Genomic DNA, 21,381 nt, shown 5'->3' with positions numbered 1-21,381 from the left:
AAACTAACACCTAGCAACCTCAGTAAGAGGTTCAGACCTGTTGCCGTAACAGTTAAGGTGTTGGCTTGACAGTCGCTGGACCCGGGTTTGAGTCCAGGTCAGGGGGCAAAGTATCATTTAGAATAAGATGAAGGATGTCACCCAGAGTGGGGATCCTGAAAATAGACCACAGACACAGTACATTAAACATTTACTAATCCATCAGACAATAATTTATCATACAACCTCCTGTGCATCTAACATAGGTACTCAGACAGTGCATGATTAATTGCTTCATGAAATACGGTGCTCTTTAAATATTGCAAGCAGACATGGTTTCTGAAGCACAAGCTCTTGTTGTATTTCAAAATGCAACAGATAAATGTGCCAAGAGTAGGCGAGACAACTCAATTAGACTGTCATAACTACTCTCGAAAACACTGCTAGATTCGCCGTTTGTGTTAATATCACTGTAGGCTATTAAAAATCTCCCCCTCTCACACACTCACACAGAAACACAAGCGCTCTTTCCCTCTCTGTAAGGTTGTCGTATGTTCCAATACAATAGTCGCCTACTCGGCTACGCCACTTGCATACGCTATTAACGTTGGCTGGATCTGAGAATGTAGATGGGAAAAACGTTCTAATTACATTTTGGAGAATACTAGGGCGACTCGACACTATTTCAAGATAGTCAACGGTGTACTGTTCTCACACGCGTAACACAATGGATCTCTCATTTATGGCTGCGCAGGTAAGTCTGTGACATTATTGGTATTGGTAATCAAGAAGTTATGTGTGGTTTCCATGCAATTATCGGCTAATAATTATTAGAACGAATAGGCGAAATGCGTTGTCAAAAGCTTGCTAATGTGCAAAAGGCAGTAAAGAGTAAACCAGTTCTATATGGCGTATGTATGGGTTATTTATTTCCTACCGACATACGCACGAAGTTTCTCTCTCGCCCGATGAACTTGATTTTGTCACCAACAAGCTAAAATAACCGTTTGCGGATAAACAGGTGTAAACACGCATCCCACCCTAAATCTTGAGATCAATATCGTTTTTTAAACCGACTGTAATACAACTTGTTGATTTTTTTCAAAATATAACATTTGGTCGCTAAGCTTCAGGAAATGATACGATTTTAGCACGAATTAGATTTGGCTAAAGTCAGTACATGTAATCATGTAAAAAACTTAACACACATGCATACATGTTTTCATCCATTTTCTATTATTTTGTCCACGCTGATGTTCCTCTGATCATCAATGCAGTTCTTATATTTGACTGAGATGTCAGACAACTTTGTAATCAACAGGATAATTAAAGTAATCAAATGTAATCAGCCCAGATGAGATATATGCAATTATAATAGACTTGGAGTTGATCAATATCTATTAAGATAGGCTATTCTAGGTATTATATGGCAGGCTACCATGCCATAGTGCAAATATGTGATTTGCAATGCGAAATGTAATTATCTTGAACTTGTAACTCCGCATAACGACTCTAATAAATGAAAAATGACAATAACACACCGGACCATGGACAATGTTTACGATTCACCATGATTTTCATTGCTAGCCTATTTACATTTCTCTGATTATGAGTGTCATGCCCTCAGGGCTGCACATGCATGCACATTTATATTTAGAAAACATGAGCGTCATTAGGGTGGTCAAGGGTGGGCAAGGGGAACCCCCCCCCCCAAAAAAAATAGGTCTCAAACTTAGCTTAAATTTAAGAAAACGTAGGCAAACATTTTGTCAATTCAAAATGATGTGCTTGCTCAAGATGTCTCATATGATCATTCAACTATAAATTATTATTTGGGCATCTTAACTAAAAAAGGCTGTGCAACTGGTTAAGACACACAGAGTGCTTTTAACATACACTATTTTTAACTTACATACAGTACCAGTGAAAACGTTGGACACACCTACTCATTCAAGGCTTTTTCTATATGTTTACTGATAGTGAAGACATAAACACAATGAAATAGCACATATGGAATCATGTAGTAACCAAAAAAGTGTTAAACAAATCAAAATATATTTTTGCCAAGAGTGTGCAAAGCTGTCATCAAGGCAAAGGGCGGCTACTTCGAAGAATCTCAAATATAAATATATATTTTGATTTGTTTAACACTTTTTTTGCCTACTACATGATTCTATATGTGTTATTTCATAGTTTTGAGGTCTTCACTATTATTCTACAATGTAGAAAATAATGAAAAATCCTTGAATGAGTAGGTGTGTTGAAATACTTGACTGGTAATGTATATTAGACATACATGTTTACATTGTGCATGTTCATTTATACAGTAGATATTATTCAACAAGTCCTCACCTGGGATTTGAACTCTCAGCCTCTTGGTTCTTGGCATTCCAATCTTCCGGCTTTGGCACCATATCTGAGTCAAGTGTCAATTTATCTAACTATTCTCTCACCATTGATATTATTGACTTATTTCAGCAATTGTAGGTTTTTCTGTGTAGTTGTCTGCTCTTGGTGGGGCATATTAATCTGTTTTAATGTTACTCCGTAATCACTATGATAAATACAATAGTTTTGCTTGAGTGTACCAGAGCTGAGATTTACTTTGAAGAGCAAAGTGTAGCAATGCAGGTGAAATAAGTCATTGACATGAACATGGTTGTGGTAGCAAGAAGATTGGAAGAGGTTGTGAGTTCAAATCCCAGGTGAGGACGTGGAGTATTAATTACTGTCTACATGTCAAATATGAAAACATTGTATGTTAAAACAATAGTTCCCCCCAAGTCATATTTTTCAGTCAATTTTAACAAACTTTAACAAACACATCATTTTAAGTTGACTGAATTTCTGCCTATGTTTTTTAAAAGTTGGAGCTAATTTTGCGCCAACTGTTTGTTTTTTAGTTCAGGTAACACTTGTGTGGTGTTAGCCAGGCGCCTGATAACTTAGAATGTAGAGCGGTATCAGCTGAATTCTCTTGTATTTAGAGACTTTCTGACAGGGGTGAACGTTTTTAAATCCTCAATAAAGCTGACTATAGTATCTCACAAAGCCCAGATTGAATGTGTTGGTCAACACATTATGCAATCAACATGCAGAACTTTCAGGTTACTGTAGGCAAATACAAATAAATAAATAATAAATAAATAAAGACTGAGATTACTGAATCATACGAGTATAACCATGAGCTAGGACGCCATCATATATCATATATCTTCATGTCACCACTCATTCCCCTCAACATCCATCCATACAGTACTCATCAAGGACACATCCTCAATCATCTGTCAACTACAAAACAGTATCAATCAAGGCTTTCTCTGTTGCTGTGGATGTTCAGCGTCTAGGTCTGGGAGGTCATGTGTCGGGAAATATTTAGGTGGTTTTCCTCCACGGCTCTAGACAGCTGTGCGACGGTGCGAGGAAGCGATGGCTGTTGGGAGGACGGCATCGGTAAGATAGAGATGGTGACACAGCTCTGCCTGCCACGTTGAGAGAGCTCTCCATTAGTCTCTGAGCTGGGCGCCAGGTTTCTCTGCCTGACTTCTCCATGACGCGTGTCATCTCGCCTTCGTTGCCCTGGCTGACAGGCAGGAGCTAGTCACTTTCACATTAATGCTGGAGAGCCCTCTGAGATGCTCCATTGCCATATTGTTCCAACATGGGTCTGCTATGACAGAACTTGGTAACTATGCAGGCTTAAGCATAAGCACTAACTGCCTCAGTTTCTCACTTCCCACTCTTATTACGTTACTCCCATTCGTATTACATTAATCACATTCTGATTACATTCTTATTATTACATTTCTCTCTTCTGTCTCATTATGCCTTCGTACACAAAAAAAATGCTGGGTTAAAAACAACCCATCGCTGGGTAAATAGTGGACAGAACACACGTTGGGTTATTTTTGACCCAGCCAGTTGTGTCATTTAGTTGGGTTATTGAGCTATGATCCACCGTGTCAGATCAGAACACTGGAAGCACGTGGCTTAGTAGTCGCATGGCATTCGGGTCGTTATTTTTGGTTCCCGGTGAGAGTAAATGTCATTACGGTTGAACTGTTTTGTAGTATTGTCAAACGCATTAAGGGTGAGCACCGACACTTTTGTAGTTTATTGAAGCTTACACAAGTTGAGTTCCTCAAGTGCCTATGCATATCCCAGTGTTGGGATAGTTACCAATTTGTTATGATATTTAAATAATGTTATTAATTGTATATTTAAACTATGTAATGTGCAAAAATATTGAAGGGAAATTTAAATGTGTACAAAATTGTACAAAAATAACTTGATGAACAGGAATGACATTTACTCCCACATGTTGCCAAAAAGACTTATCGTCGCCAATAGGCCATTCTTCCTGCAAATAACCTCTATAGTTTAAGCCTGTGGGGGGGGTTCTACTAAGTTAACATGTGGAATTGTTTTAAGATGGTCATATGAAGGATAATTTAGATATTTGATTTGGAATTTTAGGATCCCTTTAGGTATAAAAACAAATATTTGATGAAACATTGAATTTGGCCTTACTGCTATTAGCTATTAGCCCATAAACACATTGAATAACAGCATCATACATGGAAAAACAAAACTAAAGGAATTTTGTTTTTGAAGTGTCTGTCCTATATCTGAGGGATATAAGAAAGATCAGGAAACTTCCATATATACTGCCATTCATTCATTTTACTGGTACCGGGCTACCTTCAGGCGAGTCTTGTGAGGCTTAGGGACATCCTAGAACAAAACAGTAATCACAATAGAGGAGTCATAATAGTTTGGAAACCCGGACAGGAAGATCACGTCAGTGACTCAACCCACTCAAGTGACGCACCCCTCCTAGGGACGGTATGAAAGGATGCAGTGGATTCAGATGCAGCCAATGCAAAAAATACATATCTTAATACACTGCTCAAAAAAATAAAGGGAACACTAAAATAACACTTCCTAGATCTGAATGAATGAAATATTCTTATTAAAAACTTTTTTCTTTACATAGTTGAATGTGCTGACAACCAAATCACACAAAAACTATCAATGGAAATCAAATGTATCAACCCATGGAGGTCTGGATTTGGAGTCACATTCAAAATTAAAGTGGAAAACCACACTACAGGCTGATCCAACTTTGATGTAATGTCCTTAAAACAAGTCAAAATTAGGCTCAGTAGTGTGTGGCCTCCACGTGCCTGTATGACCTCCCTACAATGGCTGGGCATGCTCCTGATGAGGCGGCGGATGGTCTCCTGAGGGATCTCCTCCCAGACCTGGACTAAAGCATCCGCCAACTCCTGGACAGTCTGTTGTGCAAGGTGGCATTGGTGGGTGGAGCGAGACATGATGTCCCAGATGTGCTCAATTGGATTCAGGTCTGGGGAACGGGCGGGCCAGTCCATAGCATCAATGCCTTCCTCTTGCAGGAACTGCTGACACACTCCAGCCACATGAGGTCTGTGGGGCAGACCACCAGCATATGGTCTCACAAGAGGTCTGAGGATCTCATCTCGGTACCTAATGGCAGTCAGGCTACCTCTGGCGAGCAAATGGAGGGCTGTGCGACCCCCCAAAGAAACCCCACCCCACGACTGACACACCGCCAAACCGGTCATGCTGGAGGATGTTGCAGGCAGCAGAACGTTCTCCACGGCGTCTCCAGACTGTCACGTCTGTCACATGTGCTCAGTGTGAACCTGCTTTCATCTGTGAAGAGCACAGGGCGCCAGTGGCGAATTTGCCAATCTTGGTGTTCTCTGGCAAATGCCAAACGTACTGCGCGGTGTTGGGCTGTAAGCATGACCTCCAGCAGGCCACAAATGTGCATGTGTCTGCTCAAACGGTCAGACCTGACCGTTTCTGACCGTTTGAGCAGACACATGCACATTTGTGGCCTGCTGGAGGTCATTTTGCAGGGCTCTGGCAGTGCTCCTCCTGCTCCTCCTTGCACAAAGGCGGAGGTAGTGGTCCTGCTGCTGGGTTGTTGCCCTCCTACTGCCTCCTCCACGTCTCCTGATGTACTGGCCTGTCTCCTGGTAGCGCCTCCATGCTCTGGACACGCTGACAGACACAGCAAACCTTCTTGCCACATCTCGCATTGATGTGCCATCCTGGATGAGCTGCACTACCTGAGCCACTTGTGTGGATTGTAGACTCCGTCTCATGCTACCACTAGAGTGAAAGCACCGCCAGCATTCAAAAGTGACCAAAACATCAGCCAGGAAGCATAGGAACAGAGAAGTGGTCTGTGGTCCCCACCTGCAGAACCACTACTTTATTGGGGGTGTCTTGCTAAATGCCTATAATTTCCACCTGTTGTCTATTCCATTTGCACAACAGCATGTGCAATTTATTGTCAATCAGTATTGCTTCCTAAGTGGACAGTTTGATTTCACAGAAGTGTGATTGACTTGGAGTTACATTGTGTTGTTTAAGTGTTCCCATTATTTTTTTGAGCAGTGTATATACAGTATATATATATATATATATATATATATATAGAGGATATCTTTAGCTTAAACAGACAGATTTTTATGGGGATGTTTATATTATGCTAGTTCGATTTTCATGGGGCTGCTGTAATTGACTAAAGAGGGTTAAAAAATACCCATCTGCTGGGTCAACCCAACATGAAAGTGAATAATAACCCAATTTACGGTTAAATTAACCCATGTTTCGGTAATCCAAAGGCGTGGCCTATTCTGGGCATGGCTTTCAGATAGTTATTTTTGGCCCCCTGTGAGAATAAATGTAATTCATGTTCATCAAGTTTGTACACTGCAAATGTTTATTTTCCTTCAATATTTTATTACATTACACATTTTAATGTGACATTTATAAAAATAAAAAAAACAGATTTAAATATTATAACAAAGTGGTAACTATACCAACATTGGGATATCAAATCAAATCAAATGTATTTATATACCCCTTCGTACATCAGCTGATATCTCAAAGTGCTGTACAGAAACCCAGCCTAACATTTACTGTGCTTTCTTTACACATTTTTCTCTCTCTCTCTGCTAGCCTTAATCTGAAATAGGAGCCACCATGTAATGAGTCCTAATGTTTTACCAAGTGACTTTACTCTTAATCATATCCTTCATTTTGTGCCCTTGATGCAAATTAACCGTGGGCTATATTCCTTTTAAGTTTTGACAGATGATGAAGGATGCTTGAAGTTTGCAATTTTTTTTTCATACAATGTCCATGATCGCAATCAAGATTTCCCATTATTCCTAATTAAGCCATTCCGTTTATCTCTTGCCAATGATACCGATGCTTCTTTCAACTCTTATTGAATTTCTCCTTTCTGTTTGACCACTGCTTATGACAATTTCATTTTTATACCCTCAACTACAAAGGAATAGTTATATTCCTGCTTGTGCAAGACTCATGCTGTGTCTGTTATGTGTCACATACACTGATTTTAGCATCAATCTACTACATTCCTTTTTTCTATTTCATGCTCTCATACTATTCTATACATCCTTGGTTTTGATCATTAATGTTGTCTGCTACTAAATTAATTTACAGCACACATCAGCTGTCAGTAAGTGGGATGCTTGTTAGTGGCTTCCATAGATTTGTAGAGTGTGGGTAGGCTACAACTGGTACTGAAACAAAACCCTATCTGAAAGGAACTGATAGTGAGGATGGCTGTGGCTGCAGATCCCATGGATACATAGCTGATCAGCCAGCCAGTCAGCCAGACAACCAGCTAGTGACGGTTATAGTAGACATACTGTACGTGCTGCGTCTGCTGGAGCTACACATGCTATATGCAGTGGTGGGAAAGGTGCCCAATTTTCATACTAGAGTAAAAGTAAAGATACCTTAACAGAAAGTTCCACAAGTAAAAGTGAAAGTCACCCAGTAAAATACTACTTGAGTAAAAGTCTAAAAGTATTTGGTTTTAAATATACTTAAGTTTAACAAGTAAATGTAATTGCAAAAATATACTTAAAGTATGAAAAGTAAAAGTATAAATCATTCAAAATTCCTTATATTAAGCAAAGCAGAAGGCACCATTTTCTTGTTTTTGAAAAGAATGTATTGCCAGGGGCACACTCTTGTGTTTAGTGAGTCCGTCAGGCCAGAGGCTAAATTTGACACAAGTACTTTTGGTTGTCAGGGAAAATGTATGGAGTAAAACGTTTTTTTTTTTATGTAGGAATGTAGTAAAGTAAAGGTAAAAGTTGTCGAAAACATATATAGTAAAGTAATGTACAGATTCTCCCAAAAACTACTTTACACCACTAGCTATATGGGTGTGTGTACAGTAGGATCAGAGAGTGGTTTGTCACTTCTTGGCCCACTCGACTGGTCACCAGATAAAATTGCTTTCAGACCTTGATACCATCCTCCTTATCACACCAACCAAGAGCTTGTCTTTGGGTCTAAGCTACAGGCGGCAATACAATTTTCTTCAGCTTAGCCCAGGGGTGTGTCAGAGTGCATGTACTGTAATTAGCGGGGCGAGAATGATGGCTTCTGGCTCCCAGCTCTCCAGTAGTAATGTGCCATGCTCGAGCTAGCTGGCTCTCTCTGAATGGGTGAATTTACAGACAAGGGGTGAAATAATCCGGGATGGCAACAGCTCCCAGGTTGGGGCACAAGCTCCCTGTGTGTGGACAGGAAGCACAGAAAAGATTAAGCAGTTGTGAGATCTTTCTTGGATTATGACTGTTTCTTCTCAGTAGACTGCTGACAGTGCATGAAAGGATATCTGATCAAGACATAATGATCTGAATCAGAGTGACTGGAGCTATGGCAAAAAGAGATCAGCATACACGGTTAAACCAAGTGTTTAAGACACATAACTCAAATAAATTCTGTAACACTTTTTAAATGCGTCAAGGCATTTAGAATATCAATGAAAACTCGTCACAGTGTTTTGATTGTAAACACAAGAACATGCTTATTTGCTATTATACTTTTTAAACATATGAACATGTTTATTCAGGATAAGGCATTTAGGTTTTAAACAATAAACACTGGGGGTGTTATTTCAACACTGTAGGATGTAAAGCCATATTTTCATATTTCCATAAATGCCTTTTGAGTGAATGTAAGAGATACCCACCCATTACTGTGTTTGTTAGTAGTGATGGGGAAATGAAGCTTCCTAAAGCATTGAACTCTTTCCAGCCAATTGTGTCGAAAATAGGTTTTGCCCCATGGAAGCGTGCACATCATTTTCTTGACGTTGTTAGCTAACCCGTCTATTGGCAAACCTAAATGCCTGAAGTTTAAGTTTTTAACACTGATGTGTATGTTATAAACGTGTCACATGTTTCATGGTTTTACGGTGTGTTCTGTAGAGAAGGTGATTATGATGATATCCAGGTATCACGATGCCTCCGTGTGTAAATACATGAGGATGTACACCCATAACGCTCGTAGGTTGTTTACCCTGTAGAGAAAGGAAATTGGAGTGCTAATGAAAATGGCAGTGTGGGATGCCATAGAGTTAGTGAGCCATTACCTGTAACCAGAGGGGGCCTTTCTCTCCAAGCTGCCTTCTCAAGGAAGCATCCAAAGCAGGGTTCCCTATTTCCAAACGTAATCGACTTAAACATTTCTTTAAATATATTTTGGCCCCTATTCCAGGCATGGTCAAGTTAATCAATAGGACTGTGGTCATACATTAGATAATCTTGTTTAGTCATCCATCATTCTTCTACTCACTGTTAATAGCAATGCGCTGGGAATGAACAAGCATGTCCATGACTTACAATATTTAGCCTTACAAAGCAGAAGGAAATGCCCGTCTACCTTACTTGCACAGAAGTGCATCAGGCAGTAGTTCTATTTTACGCCCCATTAACATTACCAGATGTACATAAAGTAAAATAACTGATAATACAAAAAATTCAGCAACCATTGCAAAACCATCCTAACAACCATATTTTGAGTTATTAATGGGCACTGATAAATTTTCACGAGTCGCGACTTGTTTGTAAAATGAAGAATTCTCCAGGGACCGCACAAAGGGAACATAATGATATGGATGTTGGGTCGGGGATGTACATTTTCTTCAAAGGATCTGCGATATCTGATGAGTGCAGTGATTTACTGTGTTTATAATCCATATACAGTATTGTGTTATCTTTTTCGACCTGATGAGTTAGTATGTAAATCTAAATGAAATGTTGCCAGTCCAATGTTCCCCAGAGGTGACAATTTGTCAACGTGATTTTTTGTAGTCTGTAGTTATTATTGAATGGGAAACATCCTTATTGATTGACTAAACTGTTTCACATCATAATTTAGCACATTTAATGTATTCACAGATACTGAGACATCGCATTTTTTACATTCGGGCCCAATGAAGTGGAAGAAAAGTTCATCTTTGTTTAAAGACGATATTCTTCATTTTTTAAATTGTGTTGTAACTAGTGAACCTTTAAATGAGGCCCTTCTAAGGTTATATATTGCATTGTAAAGGCTGTGTCTGACCTGGTGTCTTGCCGGAGTCAGAGGTCCCCATTCTACCCTGGTATACTACAGTAGAATCCATGCAGTGACGCAACTGGTCTGGGGACAGTGCTTCCACATCCTGTGTAACTCATCATCACCACAGCAGGGGTTACTTCCAGTGCCTCAAACAAACATAGTTCAGGGTGTAGAGAACAAACCCATTGCCCCATACAGTAGTCCTGCTCCTGGTCTATACACTAGCCATAGAGTTCAACTCAGACTTACTATCTCATCATGAACAGTATGATAAAAGGGGGCCAAGTAGTACAGTAAGGAGCGTCCTCTGGATCACCCCTATAGCCCTCTGCACTGTGGAATGCTGGGAATTGCCATTGTAGCAGCAGTACCAGTTCACTCCTGTGTGTAATGTGTTGACTATAGTTGTTCTAGTTGAACTTGAGGTCTGTGGTGTCATGATTCAATGACTTTTCAAATGCAAAGCAGAAAACTACTCAAACGTGAACTGTGTTGGGTATGCGCCACATCTGAGGAATAACAATCAGTTAAATATTTTCTCCCTACGTATCTCTCTATTAATACATAAACAGTTTGTTACAGAAAGTCCTGGCAAACATGCTTATTTCCACAGGGGCTATGGTTGCTATCAAATTCCTTCAGTGCCACTTTACTGAAAACACTCCCTTCTCAGGGAAATTGGAAGCTATCGCTTGTTGGAAAAATGTGTTATCTAATGTTAGTCCAAAAGTATGGGTTTTCTCTCTCTCTCTCTCTCTCTCTCTCTCCCCATTCCTCTGACTGTTTTTTCCCAAGTCTTTTTGTGATTCAAAGTCAGAGAGGTGTTAATGCCCATTCTAGAATGCCCTTCTACCAAATCAGAAATTATTATTCAACATGTGGTAGTGATAAGGTGTGATATGTCAATGTCTATTTCAAGAAATTACATTTGAAGGGTTAATGTGTCAACATGTGTATGCTAAAATGTTTTGTGGAATTGGAGGTACCAAACTATTTTAGGTGTTGCTCCCCTCAGAACCCAATTAGTTTTGCTATTGGGACTAGTGAATAGGTAACTTATTGTGACTTTTGTTGTCTAGAGGCTGTCTACACTCCATGACTACTCCGTAGGGCTGTTACGGTGACCATATTACCGCCACACCGGCGTTCACAAGTCATGACTGCAGTCAAATTCCAGTGACCGTTTAATCACAGTAACTAGGCTTCTCCAAGCTCTGATGCTGCTGATGGTCATTAGTGGCCTACCAAACTTGCTAACTGACTGGTACTCAGCACTCTATTGTCCCACATGAATGCAAATGTGATCGAAAATCTAATCAAACACATCATGAGAGCCCACAAGCTCATGTTATGCAGCATTTCTATAGGCTGTGCAATTGAGTGAGAAAACCGTTTTGATGGCCTCTATTGAATAGAGGAGGTTCCCATCAGCTTTCTATAGGCTAAGCCTACTATATTTATTTCTCATCTTTCCTAATATTAAGCACATTGCTTCTTTTTGCAAGAGGAGTATAGCCTGCCTGGCTGGCAATTAACCATGGGAAAAGTGTCCTCCATTTGTTTTTTAAGTGTGTAGATGATGTATTTTTCCCCCTACCCCTGTTTCGTGTTTCAAATTTCACACATATATTATTTAGTATTTGTAAAGATAAGATTAAATCAAGAATAGCCTGATGGGTGACAATATTAGCCTATCACTTGTGAATGATGCCCAGCTTGTGCAGTAAGGCAAGAAACAGAGCATTTTTTGTGTGTGACTTTTTCAAATCATAGTCGCACACCTCCTGTAGCCTAGCCCATAGGCCTATATGTTTTGATAAGGTTTGTATCACAACTACAGTGGCCAAATAACTTCTTAAAATGAAGCGTATTAATCCACTTTACAACCAGTGTTGAGCCTATTTGTTTGGGGAAGAAAAATTTCACCATAAAAATGCACCTTTATAATGACCATTACATACCTTTACATGCATAATCGCATTTGCGGTCACTTTTGAGAATTGTGTTTTCTCCGCTAATTGATTGCATTTTTGAACATCAACTATTCCAGACTATGTTTGGAATATATTTTTTTCAGGCAGAAGGACAATTTGACCAGTAAAATGCGTCCCTGTTGTGTCTGTCTTCACTTGTAGCCTCTGAGAAAGCATAGCAGCACCCACCTGTAGCACGCGCTCCAGCAGGTATATCTCTCTGGTCACCCCCAAAACCAATTCTTCCTTTGGCCGCCTCTCCTTCCTGTTCTCTGCTGCCAGTGACTGGAACGAACTACAAAAATCTCTGAAACTGGAAACACTTATCTCGCTCACTAGCTTTAAGCACCAGCTGTCAGAGTATCTCACAGATTACTGCACCTGTACATAACCCATCTATAATTTAGCCCAAACAACTACCTCTCCCCCTACTGTATTTATTTATTTATTTATTTTGCTCCTTTGCACCCCATTATTTCTATCTCTACATTGCACATTCTTCCACTGCAAATCTACCATTCCAGTGTTTTACTTGCTATATTGTATTTACTTCGTCACCATGGCCTTTATTTTTTTGTTGCCTTTACCTCCCTTATCTCGCCTCATTTGCTCACATTGTATATAGACTTATTTTTCTACTGTATTATTGACTGTATGTTTGTTTTACTCCATGTGTAACTCTGTGTGGTTGTATGTGTCGAACTGCTTTGCTTCATCTTTGCCAGGTCACAATTGTAAATGAGAACTTGTTCTCAACTTGCCTACCTGGTTAAATAAAGGTGAAATAAAATAAATAAAAATGTAAATCCCGAGATGCTGTGAGAAGGACCAGATCACTTTACAGGCATTGTCTAATAAGAATTGAGAACCTCCGAGAGAGCCTTGAGAGTGAGAGGTGCTTTGGAGCATGCAGCCGGGAGAAGGGAAATATAATTATTATATTCAGCCCAAGTGCACAACAGCTACTGGCCGCAAAAGTCATAGATTTTTTTAGGGGGCATTACGGCCATACAAAAGGGAATGCCGCCGGGAAATTTGAGTCATTATCAAGTGCTTGTCCAGTTGTGAATGAGAGACTGAACCAATACATATCATAGCATTAGAGTCACATCATGCAGCCTTAGGATGTATTGAACATTAAAACACATAGCCCAACATTTGTATCACAACTAAAGTTACATAAATACGTTTAAATGAAGCATGTAGGAGGACCTGTTTCTTTGTTAACCTCTCAACACAGAATAGAAGCATGTGCGCAATCCCTCAAACCTTTTGGAGAAAATATCCTTTCTATTTTATTCAACTATGTTCAATTGTATTCTTCTTCATGTTTCTTTAGACCTGTCTAATATAAATAATGGATATCTTTTGATGGTGTTCGCTTTATGACATGGATTCATTACACTTTTAAAAGTAGACGTTCCAAAGGTCTGCATCAGTGTCTTGTGGACGGAAGCCAGAAAATGCTAATTGTGTTTCTGTTAATTAACGGTCAATTACTGTGAAACCAGCAGTTATTTGCTTGACAATCACCGGCTGACTAAACGTCACGATCGCCAAAGCCGCCGGTATGACATTGTTTATTTCTTCCCAAACACAACTCATATGTTGTAGGTTCTAGCAAGAGATTTCTTTGGAAGACATTTTCTCAGTAAGGTACATAATGAAGCAAACACATTTTCATTAGCTTGTCGAGACTGTCGATGTACAGTCTTTATGTGATTATTATTCATAGAAAAACAGGTGCCGTTGTGTGTTGGGGTTTTGTTGCTCCCTTGTTTGATTGTGTGACCTAGGGAAAAATGGATAAATGACCTGTTTGTGTGTGTGTCTGTTTGCGTGTGTGCGTGTATGCATGTGGGTGTGTGTAAGGGCATTCTGTTATTCCCTCCTGACATTGTGTGGCCTGTGGAGAAATGGATTAATGACCTGTGAATGTCCTCACACTAAGCAGCCTGTTTCCTGTAATGTAGCCCAGTGGATAGCTTTTACATCACATGAAGCCCAGCCCCCAGAGTGGCGCTAACGCTATCTCTGAGATCCCATGCCCCTCTATATGATTAACGCGTCACCTGGCTACACACTACAGTGAAGACTCACCCAGGCAGTGAGCCAGCAGGAGTGGACTAATCACAGCATGCGGAAAGTCCCATGTCCTTCTTGTCGTGGTTGAATGATGGGCGTCTTGTTCAGTTTGCTGGTTGGCCACCGCTGTTACAGGGATGTGGTTAGCCCCACTCTGAGCCCAGACACACACTTTTAGGCGAAATTAGTAGTGGTGGGCACCAAAATAATATTGATAATTCAATATGAAAATGGTACCGGGCATTTTTTACATTTTATTTAACCTTTACTGGGCGATGTATCTTGATATATCGTGATAGCATGTCATATAGTGATAATATTGTGGCATATATAATGTTTTTGTATATAATGTTTTTATTCTTCCTACTTGTCTACACTTTTCAAAAAAACTGTTCACGTTTTCTATTTTCCTTCATGCCCATAAGACATTCTCATCCAGGGACAGATAGAAAGAGGTCGAGGACGTCTAAAGAGAGACCAGAGGGAATTATGGTAAAAAATATATCTATTAAAAGGGGCATGCAGCAATGATAGGCCAGTGATTAGTACAGCCTTGTGTAATTCTTACAGAGCCAAGATATAATAAAAGAAGAGCTAAGCCCAGGCAGGCACATAGTACTGTTACAGATCTGAGCTAAGCCCAGGCAGGCACATAGTACTGTTACAGATCTGAGCTAAGCCCAGGCAGGCACATAGTACTGTTACAGATCTGAGCTAAGCCCAGGCAGGCACATAGTACTGTTACAGATCTGAGCTAAGCCCAGGCAGGCACATAGTACTGTTACAGATCTGAGCTAGGCCCAGGCAGGCACATAGTACTGTTACAGATCTGAGCTAAGCCCAGGCAGGCACATAGTACTGTTACAGATCTGAGCTAGGCCCAGGCAGGCACATAGTACTGTTACAGATCTGAGCTGGGCCCAGGCAGGCACATAGTACTGTTACAGATCTGAGCTAAGCCCAGGCAGGCACATAGTACTGTTACAGATCTGAGCTGGGCCCAGGCAGGCACATAGTACTGTTACAGATCTGAGCTAGGCCCAGGCAGGCACATAGTACTGTTACAGATCTGAGCTGGGCCCAGGCAGGCACATAGTACTGTTACAGATCTGAGCTAGGCCCAGGCAGGCACATAGTACTGTTACAGATCTGAGCTGGGCCCAGGCAGGCACATAGTACTGTTACAGATCTGAGCTGGGCCCAGGCAGGCACATAGTACTGTTACAGATCTGAGCTGGGCCCAGGCAGGCACATAGTACTGTTACAGATATGAGTGATTTGGAACGAGAGAAAAAAAGCTGAAATAGCTGGCTGATTCTGTTTTGCCAAAGATTCTCCACCGTGATGGCACTCAACCAGACAGGCTTGAGAAATGGTAACTCGCCAGATATTACTTTGTGATGTCAAATTGGTTGCATGTTCCAGCATTACTTTCCATGGTATAAATGACATGCCACACTCATTATGTTGAGGTAGGCTGGATATGACCTGAGGAAAATACCTTGTCTATGGATTGTGGAGGCAGAAATCCAATAATTGCAACACATATTCCAAATGAAAGGGTAGGTCGTGAACTATGCGAAATAGTGTAGTCCTTGTTACCTGAAGATGACAAAGTGTCCTTTGCTTGATTTGCATATAATATGTTACCGTAGTAACAGAGTTCACTGAGAGGCATGGAATGAGTTTGTAGCCATAAATGTACATAGGTCAGGATATGGCAGGTTTAAATGTCTAGTCTGTAATAGCATACAGGATATCAAAGTCTACATGGGAAAATAGTGGTAAAGCTCAGAGTTCTATTGTGATGTGAAGCAGGGGTTTATAGGTATTGGACTCCATATTCCAGTCTGTAAAAAAGTCAATGCGTATACGTGGGCCAAACTTGCTATACGTGTGCATCCATGAACCATCCAATGACCCTCTTTTTTTACTTGATTGAAGTGTTTCACTTTATGCTTTGTTAGAGAGGATATCATATTGGTTTCTCAAGTTTTAGACATTTGTATACCTTTTGATTGATGGGTCCTTTTGTTTTGTGAGAGAATAAGAGGCAGCTATGAGAGAGGTAGTTGTGACTGATGCTGTGTGGACGTTTCAAATAGCATTATTTTACAGTATTTTACATTTTTTTTTCTGTAAACACATGGGGCATTTTCTGTAAATGTAACGGCTGTCTTGGGAAGAAAGTGAGGACCAAAGGGCAGCGTGGTAAGTGTTCATCTTATTTAATGAAAAAACTGAACACTGAATAACAAACAACAAAGAAACTTCCGAAACAGTTCTGTCTGGTGCAGACACACAAAGACTGAAAATAACCACCCACAAAACACAATGGAAAACAGGCTACCTAAATATGGTTCTCAATCAGGGACAACGATTGACAGCTGCCAAACACAGAAATAGAAAATCATAGACAAACTAACATAGACAACCCACCCAACTCACGCCCTGACCATACTAAAACAAAAGACAAAACAAAGGAACTAAGGTCAGAACGTGACAGTAAAACACATGCTTCCCCTTTCCCTTGTATGAATAAAAGCATGATATTGGCCTGGAACATTACCATAGGAGTGCACAGTAGCCTGTAGTTAATGGATGATATTTGCTGTGTGTTTAGAAGAAGAGAGGAGAATGTCACTGTTGCTACCCATTGTCTCAGTAGTCCATTTGTACGAGAGATGGATTATTTTGGGATACCAGGGGAAATAAGAGAAAGTGCACTTCACAGGTGAATAATTTACAGTTGATGGAAGTGCTCAGTGTCATTACTATGCTCTATGTCCAAAGTGGGCATGTGAGTGCTCATTCAGTGGTTCTGCTAAGCAAGCTTTGAGATATTTAGTCTGTACTTGCAATAGAATACAAAATGTTACATCCTTTTTCATCATGCTGAAACCTCTGGCTATAGGACCGAAGATCATTTGGTAAACAGAGAGTGCCATGACTGACAACCGACTGGAGGCTTATTTGAGGAACTGACTGTAGAAACATAAAGACGTTGACTGCTTCTGACAGTTGCGTTGTAAAGGGGAATCCTAAAGTGCTCACTAACACATATGCTCCTGTTCAGGCTGTAGGGTGGGAGACAGCAACCTATATACAGGGACTATCCTGAGACTCATATGAGGATATGGTTTGTACTCGGTTGATGTTCACTCCTATGGAAGCTCTTTTGAAATGCTTTGCCCTGAATGCTGATTGGCTGACAGCCGTGGTATATCAGAACCTTTACCACGGGTATGACAAAAATACATTTTTACTGTTCTAATTACATTGGTAACCAGTTTATAATAGCAATAAGACACCTCAGGGGTGTTTGGTATATGACCAAAATACCACGGGTAAGGGCTGTATCCAGGCACTCCACTTTGCGTCGTGATTAATAACAACCCTTATCCGTGGTATATTGACTAAAAAAGCCAACTGTACTCTTGGAGATTTACATAGAAAGGGATTGTGACAGTGACAAAGAGCAAATGAGTGCAGAAATCAACTGAATTTAGTTAATAAATCCAGGTAATCTAGCCAGGGCAGTACCGAGGCTCCAAACCTTCCTATCTTGTTGATCTCTTAATTATTGTCTCAGCTGTGATTTAGCACAGTCTACACTGGGAAACCAATATGCAAGATCCATTTGTTCTAGCTAGAAAGCGATTTCAAAAAGCCGTTATGGCGGTGACAGGCACCTCTATTACCCTGAACATAGCACTTTAATGGCTAGTTGGAGAAAAAAAACTTGTGTAATCCGATGCATGAACAAATGAGCAATGTGGGAGTGTCATCGCTCATTTGGACAGAGCGGTTTGTTTTCATAGGTACACTGACTTGTCCCTTTGAGGAAAGGTGTTTGGGGCCGTCTGAATTGTTGTGCGCCTAAGTGTTTTGTCAGCGTGCATGTGTGCACGTGTATGACAGTGATGTTTAGCAGAGGCAATAAGGAACAGTGATTAAAAACAACACTCTTATGTCTTAGTTATCTTGTAAGGTATTTATTAAATGGAAAGTATTGACAGCATTGAATAGCAATCAAGCAGTTCACCTCTGAGTGACACATTGGAATTGATGTCCAGTCCACAAATGGACAGTGTGTACTCCATTATCAGCAACAGTCAGCTTTGCATTGGTAAACAGCTTTGAATGAAAAAAAGAACATGTTTGAGGAACAATTGTATAAATTTGTTCACATTCCCAACTCCTGTTTCTAAATGGTTAAAATCTTCTCTGAACCACATAATGTGCTGGGCTGATTCTACAGTATATACAAGTGAAAGATAAAAGGTAAGCTTCTTGAAGGCATAGTTTCTTCAATGAGATGAGTTCTCCTTTGTTTGAGGGAAAGTGTCTTTGAGAAGCTTTTGTACATTTCAATGTGTAGAAGGAATTGTTTACCCTACAAGTCTATACGTTTGACATGCAAGTGAATTGTCTCTTAATTCCTCTCCTTACGTTATCTGTGAAGTGTGAATAGATGGTCAGGTGGAAACCTGAAAAACAGACACATCTACGGGACACTCATCACAGCCCTTTCCTTGATCAGTTCTCTATATGACATTGTCTGTCCCTTTATTGTACCCCTACTAGACAATACCCTCTCTTTTTCATTAGTTTGCTATGAACAAAACACATCTCTATAGGAATCAAAGGAAATAAGGTACTCATAAAGGACTTTATACCTTTATTTAACTAGGCAAGTCAGGTAAGAACAAATTCTTATTTTCAATGACGGCCTAGGTACAGTGGGTTAACTGCCTTGTTCAGGGACCGACGACAGATTTTTACCTTGGGGATTCGATTTTGCAACCTTTCGGTTAATAGTCCAACGCTCTAACCACTAGGTTACCCTGCCCTGGCGTACTCATACAGGATCTCAGACTCCATCCCCTCTTTGAGACAATGTTCACAAAATCTTTTTTTGTATACTGTATCTCTTAACCTCCATTGACTATTTACTTTATATGTGACAGACTAATCTCCACAGAAGGGTTTCAAAGATACCGGTAGCAGCCTCATCACATTAGAACACGTCTTTCACCATTGTACTCTAATGAGAACGGACCTTGTGACAAATTGGTCATTTGCTGCAATTGGTGACGCTCTACTACGGACTGTGTTGTATAGGATACAACTGTGTGAAGGAGAACACCTTTCTTGTCCCACTGTCATATTTGTGGGGTTTGGCTACCTAAACGCAGCTCATATATTCTGTGTGTTATTTTCTGAGCATAGTTGCCATCCTCTTCCCTGCTGTAGATAGGTATTGCGATACTGCGTGTATGTTCTGAATGTGTATGCGTAAGTGTAGGAATATGTAGGTTCCATACCATCGCTGGAAAGCATTCCATTGGCAATCCAATAGCTTTACTGTAGATACATTTCAGTGAAAGAGTTTTAAATGATTGCTATAATCTAAATATGTGCTCCAATGGCCTATTGGACGAGCTTCACCTTCCAGATAAGGGTTCCTCAATCACAATGAATCAGAGCCATTGCAGAAATGTTTTCAGACTATTTACTTAATATTGGAAAGGAGACAAGTGAACTGAATATTCAATTAATATTCAAAGAGAGAAGAAGATTAAGCCAATGGACTATATTGATAGGGAAGGAGTGTTTCGGGTTATACATAAAATGACGCTGTGCAAAGTTCAGATATTTTGCCCACTTTGAGTTTAATGGACTTCCATTTCTCTTCCAGTCTGTCATGGCGGGGGCCTTCATGGACTCGTCACCCAACGATGACTACAGCACGGACCACTCCCTCTTCAACTCCTCAGCCAGCGTCCACGCGGCCTCCATGGCAGCCCATGACCAGCCGGAGAGGGAGCCCATGTCCCGCGACGCCATCTGGCTTTGGATTGCCATCACTGCCACCATTGGGAACATTGTGGTTGTGGGAGTGGTGTACGCCTTCACTTTCTGAGTGGTGGGATCCATGATAAAGTGTTGCCAGCAGGAGGAAGTTGCTGCACAAGATATTTGAACATAAGCTCAGAAACTTGAGAGCGACATAATCTCAGAACTCCACAGCAGCCAATAACCACTCTGAAAGGCTACACTGATACAGAGGAGTGAATGATTATTGCATTGACATCTTGTCCATGCTTTTGAAAGACAAGGGACAAATACAAATACAGAATTGAGTATGTGTAATATGTTGGTAATTTTACTGCAGCCAAAGGTAAAAATATGAAATATTTTGTACATAAGTTCTGTTGATTTTACGTAAAAATGTTAACATTTCTGATGAAGCTTTAAATATTGAACGGATTCTAGAAAATAGTATACAGTGTTGTATAGTCAACTCTGAATAACCTCTGAGCTAATTGGTCAATTCTGAAATCACCTAAAGGACGTACAATATTCCTACAGAACCTTTGTAACGTGCCAATCGAAGAGTTTGGAGATCATTGTATGGAAAGTAACACTGATATGTTTTTATCTTCAAAGCATTACTCCACAGAGGTCACTGTATTCTAAAGACATCTGCCCAAAGTTAGGAGTTCATGACAAACATTCTAGAAACAGAATGCCTAATGATCTTAGATTTATTTACTTACCCCATGAAAATGTAGTTCACCTGACACTGTCGGTTTTGGATCAAGTAAATCTGGTTCTCCCCTTTTCTTTCTAAGTGAGCCTTGAGTGCTGAATAGACAATCCTTTCCGAGCAAATTCAAAACAAATAAAGTATGAGTACACTAAAACTATTTCCCTTAAACACCCCTATCAGACCTCAAATCCACATGAACGGGATGTACGATTTACAGAACTTGATGTTCACTGTGACCGCTTGTTATTTTTGTTTCCATTCTGTATAGCAATCCACTTTTCACAGATATTTACATGTGGAAACCAGATTTATCACGCTTAGAACTCACTTGGATCCAAG

At 40.2% G+C, this 21,381-nt stretch overlaps 1 protein-coding gene across 1 annotated transcript; it reads left to right on the top strand.

Annotated features, from left to right (window-relative positions):
• The first annotated feature begins 474 nt into the window (after nt 1-474).
• Nucleotides 475-20,956, top strand: LOC109900297 (uncharacterized protein C14orf132-like). Its single transcript, XM_020495990.2, has 2 exons — nt 475-733; nt 20,188-20,956. Exons 1-2 carry the CDS (start codon nt 707-709, stop codon nt 20,410-20,412), a joined length of 252 nt encoding a protein of 83 aa, XP_020351579.1. The 5' UTR covers nt 475-706; the 3' UTR covers nt 20,413-20,956.
• The last annotated feature ends 425 nt before the right edge of the window (nt 20,957-21,381 follow it).

This window comes from Oncorhynchus kisutch, linkage group LG12 (assembly GCF_002021735.2).
Source record: "Oncorhynchus kisutch isolate 150728-3 linkage group LG12, Okis_V2, whole genome shotgun sequence".
In the NCBI taxonomy this organism is placed as follows: Eukaryota; Metazoa; Chordata; class Actinopteri; order Salmoniformes; family Salmonidae; genus Oncorhynchus; species Oncorhynchus kisutch.
This window is presented reverse-complemented; position numbering and strand designations above follow the sequence as displayed.

What these genes read in the sequence shown, in the direction of transcription:
- LOC109900297 (XM_020495990.2), top strand. Translation starts at nt 707, where the DNA reads ATGGATCTCTCATTTATGGCTGCGCAG. An exon ending in TCTCATTTATGGCTGCGCAG is followed by an intron (nt 734 to 20,187) that starts GTAAGTCTGTGA and finishes TTTCTCTTCCAG; the next exon opens with TCTGTCATGGCGGGGGCCTT.